A 5,589-nucleotide genomic window follows, 5' to 3' on the forward strand; every position below is an offset into this window, starting at 1 on the left:
GGAAGACCCAAAGGGAATGTTTCCGGGAGTTGTGCACTCCCAGAAAGAACAAATGCCTGTGAGACTAAGCACAGGCCAGAGGAAAACTTCAGTAGCCACTCAGACCTTATTACATGCAAGAGCATCAACTTGGAAGAGACACGCTACACATGCCATGAGTGTGGGAAAAGCTTCAGTGGGAGCTCAGACCTTCTCACACATCAGAGAATCCACAGAGGAGAGAAGCCCTACATGTGCTCTGAATGTGGGAACAGCTTCAATCGGAGCTCACACCTTATCAGACATAGGAGCATCCACACAGGAGAGACGCCGTACACGTGCTCTGAGTGCAGGAAAAGCTTCAATCGGAACTCAAGCCTTATTAGACATCAGAAAACCCACACAGGAGAAAAACCCTACACGTGCTCTGAGTGTGGGAAACGCTTCAGTTATAACTCAGTCCTCATCTCACATCAGCGAATCCACACGGGAGAGACACCCTACACGTGCTCTGTGTGTGGGAAAAGCTTCAACCAGGGCTCAAGCCTTATTAGACATCAGCAAATCCATACTGGGTGGACACCCTACACATGCTCGGAGTGCGGGAAATGTTTCAGTTATAGATCAGCCCTTCGCATACATCAGAGAATTCACACAGGTGACAGACCCTATGGATGCTCTGAGTGTGGGAAACGCTTCATGGATCGTTCAGCCCTCATCACACATGAGAGAATCCACACAGGAGAGAGACCCTACATGTGCTCTGAGTGTGGGAAAAGCTTCAATCAGAGCTCAAACCTTATCAGACATCGGACAATCCACAGAGGAGAGACGCCCTACACATGCGCTGAGTGTGGGAAGAGTTTTAAGCAGAGCTCTGCCCTGATCACACATCAGAGAATCCACACAGGGGAGGTGCCCTACACGTGCTCTGAGTGTGGGGAACGCTTCAGTTATAGCTCAGCCCTCGTCTCACATCAGAGAATCCACAGGGGAGAGACGTCCTACACATGCTCTGAGTGTGGGAAAAGCTTCAGTCGGAGCTCCAGCCTTATTAGACATCAGAAAATCCACATGTGAGATAACTGTAATAAATGCCTTGATTCCGGCTGGCCAAAGATTGTTTTTAAAAAGATCACAAATGCGAATTCCCACAGAGCGACCTTTGCACCATGTTCAGCGTGGTCTCTCAGCTCCCCTAGATGAATTGCCTGCTTCTGCCTTTTGCAGCTCCCCTGTCAACTCTTTTCCTTTTGGGTTGTAGGAGTGTGTATCCCTCCAGCCAGGAATGTTCTTCACAGGGAGAAGAGGTGGGGGAGAGAGGTTGGATCCCAACAACAGGCTTACATCCTGGGCCTTACATCCACTAGGGCTGCACATGGCGTTGGCTGCTCAAGTTAGTGATCTTGGTGTAAACAGACAATTATAGTTGTAGAGCAGCTGCAGCCCAGGTGCAGTGGTTGGCATTAGCTTTCCCCTTGACCTGACCTAAACTCCATCACCTTTCCTAGTCTAAACAAACCCTGAGCATCACGGTTACACTGTCCCCCCATTTCAAAACAATTGTTAGTCATCAGTGACAATGAAATTAAACGTGAAGTTAATTAGTGTAACATAAGAGGCTGATTCTGTGATAACTTTCAGTGTTACAATATGATTCAGGTATTCTTCTAGTTCTCTCCCTGCCCCCTCCTACTCTATTGGAAATGGTGGCTAATCCTGAAATTAAAACCTCACTGCAAAGGAATTAGAGTGGGGGAATATGTGAGAGAAATAGCATGCACGAGAAGAGAGACCCAGTACGGCCTGTAATTATTTCTATTTAAAATGGAATTTATTTTGATAAATTTTAAAATAAATCTTCTGTTAAGAAGAAAATTACTTGAGACAAGATGTACAACCTTTTACCCATCCTGTACAGTACTGATATGTTTTTGCTTGTTGGTTTGTCTGTCTCTCCTCCGGTGGTTGCTTTTTAATAAAAGAATCATTTTGGTTTGAAAGCAATCTTTATTCCATTAATTGACAGCAAACAGAGCCCTGCAAAGCAACAGGCAATTTTCTTAAGCCTTCATAGTGCTTTGTCTGCACCAATAACAATCACCTCCTAGCATTACAAGCACTGCACTCCCATGCATAGCAACAAATATTAGTGGCTTTCAGCTTCAAATTGCTGCCTCAAGGTATCCCTGATCCTTATGGCCCTGCGCTCCGCCCCTCTAATAGCCCTGGTCTCTGGCTGTTCAAATTCAGCCTCCAGGTGCTGAGCTTTTACTCTTCCCTTCACAAATAAATGGCCAAAAGCACACTCAAGAGTCATTCTGCACTTGCTCAGCCTGTTGTTGAACTGCTCCTTGCTGCTGTCAAGGTGCTCCATGAATGGCTTCATAAGCCACGGCACTAAGGGGTAGGCAGGGTCTCTCAGGATCCCAATGGGCATTTTGACTTCCCCTACGGTGATCTTCTGGTCTGGGAAGAAAGTCTCTGCTTCCAGTTTCCTGAACAGGCCAGTGTTCCAAAAGATGCGTGTGTCTTACCAGGCCAGCGTGCATTAATGTCTGTGAAATGCCCACGGTGATCCACAAGTGCCTGGAGAACCATAGAGAAGTACCCCCTTCTGATTAATGTACGCCATGACTAGGTGGTCTGGTGCCAGAATTGGAATATGTGTGCCATCTATCGCCCCTCCGCAGTTAGGGAAGCCCACTTGTTCCACTGTGGTCAGCACCTCCGTGGATGCCACAAGCAATCTCGTGTCATAGCTACTATATGTGGCGAGATCAATAATGAACTCCTCTTGCCTTTGTAGTTTAAGGAATAACTCCACTGCCATTTGTGACGTTATTAGTAAGAGCGAGCAGCATATTGATCAATAGTGCAGGATCCATTCCTGCAGCCCAGAGAGGCAGAATGTGCAGTACACCAACCATTGAAAGATAGCACCAAATGCGGACAGAAGCACAGAGATTTCTGGGATGCAAAACAATGCATCACGCTGGATTGGGACAGGACCCAGGATGCCCCACGACCCCCTCTGCCTTCCCAGAACTCTTAGGAGCAGAAGAGGAAGAGATGCTCAGTGGGATAGCTACCCAGAGTGCACCGCTCTGAATACTCCTGCAAGTGCCGCAATGTGAAAACACTATTGCACAGGTAGCTGACAGTGTGAACACACAATAGCGGTTTCCCTTCTGCACTCTCTGAGCAGCACTGTAACTTCTGGCGCTGTAACTCTGCCAGTGTAGACATAGCCTCAGAGAGACAGACTGCCAGGATCCCTGGCCTGATCCCCTGTGGGGAATGAAGCACAATGGCAACAGGCTGTGCAGCCTTCACTAGTCTCCCTGTACCTGCAAAGCCCGACGTGCTGGAGCATCTGTGCCATTACCTGGTTCCTAAACTGGAGCTACAGGTCCTACCCCATGTGAACCAAAGCCCGAGAGGTGCAGAGATCCAACCCCTTATAATCTTAGAAACATTTTGTTCCTTTTTCTAATTTTTGTCTGTTTCTTTTTATGAACTTGGAGACCTCCCAGACTTTCTATTAGATTGCGGTGTAACTGTGCGGCTCAATGAGGGTGAGAGTGTGAACACCTCTGAAATCTACAAAGGGAAGATGTTAGGAAGAATAGTTCCCCAAATCTTAATAGCCTTAAAACTCTGCCCCATGAAATGACAGAATGCATGATCCTCACCTGTGCAAGCATTGCAAGGACTTGAGCTGTCAGATATACATTGTTCAGCGAGAGCTGTTTGAACTTCTTTTGCTAATGTCTTTATAAGGTCTGTACGTGTTTTGGGGCGAGAAGAAATATTAGGTACACAAGAGTGAAATCTAAGGAGAAATTGTAATTGGCTTTGAGGTTGTGGGCTAAATGTAAGCAATAATTTGGTTTCGGTATTGAAATATTCAGCTGGCTAAATCTGGGATGCACTGCCTGGGTAAAAATCTCTGATTGGGGTTTCGACATCACTAATTATGCACCTGACTTCTTGGGTTGCTCTTTTAGGATTTATAGGGGTTGTATTTATAGCTGTATTAATCTGATGGTTGGACTAAATTGACGACTTGATTCCAACGCAATATCCTTGTTAACTCATTGATTTCCTGATATGGCCTGAACTTTATCATTGTATTGTTTAGCAACAGTGGCTGGAACTTTTATTTGTATATTTAATTCGATCTCCATTTTCTTCATTTCATTACTGTTCTAAGTTAAGGAATGTGCAGCAACAAAAACTGACACAAGCCTTTTGCTGCCCCATTCTGTGCCCATCCAGCAGGAGTAGAGAACAAACCCCTCCTGGAGCAGGGATTGTCACACTGGCAGGGGCGGCTCTAAGAATTTGGCCGCCCCAAGCAGGGCAGCACGCCGCAGGGGGCGTTCTGCCGGGCGCCGGTCCCGCGGCTGCGTGGGACCTCTTGCAGCTGGTCCGCGGCTCCGGTGGAGCTTCCGCAGGCATGCCTGCGGGAAGTCCATCTGAGCCGCGGGACCAGCGGACCCTCCGCAGTCATGCCCGCGGGAGGTCCGCTGTCCCGCGGCTCCGGTGGAGCTTCCGCAGGCATGACTGCGGAAGGTCCGCCGGAGCCGCCTGCCGCCCTGCCGGCAAAATGCCGCCCCACGCGCGCGCTTGGCATGCTGGGGTCTAGAGCTGGCCCTGCACACTGGACTGTAAATACAGATGCATGTTCCCAAGGTTTGCTGTCTTTCTCAAATCATGGCATAAGGGTGACACCTACAGGCAGCTCCTTGTAATCATGCCTGGCAGGAAGGCGATGTCTACGTGCATTCCCTAGGGAGGCAGGGGGATCTGGGAAACCCTGGACACTGGGGGCTATTTACCCAGAGCTCATGAGGAATCTACTCAGGGGCGATGCAGTAGAAAAGAGCTGGATGCTGCTTTCCCCACTTATTTCTCCTTATCCCCTTTCAATCTCACCTGTTTCCCTTTCTTCCCCCACCCTCTGGCAGGGAGACTTGGTCACTTCCCTGCTCCGAGGGGTGCTCACTCTCCTGTAGCTGGATTGGCCCCTGTGAGTGCTAATAGGATCGAGATCCTGGGTGTGGGACAGTCCCTGCAGTGGCTCTGGGACACACAGACGCAGGAGAAGGAGCAGAGATGGGGCTAGTTCCCACCTCAGAAAGTCCCTGGCTGCCGGGGCAGCCCTGGGTGGGCAGAAGAGAGACTCCACACAAAGGTTCCAGAAGCTGAGGGTCTCGCAGCCCCTGGGAATCTGCTCCTGGGTGGTGTGTAGACAGCGATGGAGCCCCTGCCTCATGCTGCCTCAGGTGTAGTGTGAGAAACTGCTATCTGTAGGAATTTGCTACTTATGGTGCACTGAGCATGCTCACATTAACTGAACATACTCAGTAAATCTGCTGAAGCCACTTCCCTTCCCCCTGCCCTTACTCAGAATCAGATGCCGCAGATTGCTATTTACAGGGTGTCATAAACATATAGCTACAGGTAGCATAAAATACCCTGTAAAGGGTTAAAAAGCTCAGATAACCTAGTTGGCACATGACCAAAAGGACTAATAAGGGAAGAAAATACTTTCAAATCTGTGGGGGAACGTTTTTGTTCTCGTGTTCCTTTGTTCTCTCCGGG

At 48.6% G+C, this 5,589-nt stretch overlaps 1 protein-coding gene across 1 annotated transcript; it reads left to right on the forward strand.

Annotated features, from left to right (window-relative positions):
- Nucleotides 1-231: 231 nt before the first annotated feature.
- Nucleotides 232-1,209, forward strand: LOC123369033 (zinc finger protein 3-like). Its single transcript, XM_045014405.1, has 2 exons — nucleotides 232-244; nucleotides 440-1,209. The coding sequence occupies exons 1-2, from the start codon at nucleotides 232-234 to the stop codon at nucleotides 1,057-1,059; spliced, it is 633 nt and encodes a 210-aa protein (XP_044870340.1). The 3' UTR covers nucleotides 1,060-1,209.
- The last annotated feature ends 4,380 nt before the right edge of the window (nucleotides 1,210-5,589 follow it).

This window comes from Mauremys mutica, chromosome 4, assembly GCF_020497125.1.
Source record: "Mauremys mutica isolate MM-2020 ecotype Southern chromosome 4, ASM2049712v1, whole genome shotgun sequence".
Taxonomy (NCBI): Eukaryota; Metazoa; Chordata; order Testudines; family Geoemydidae; genus Mauremys; species Mauremys mutica.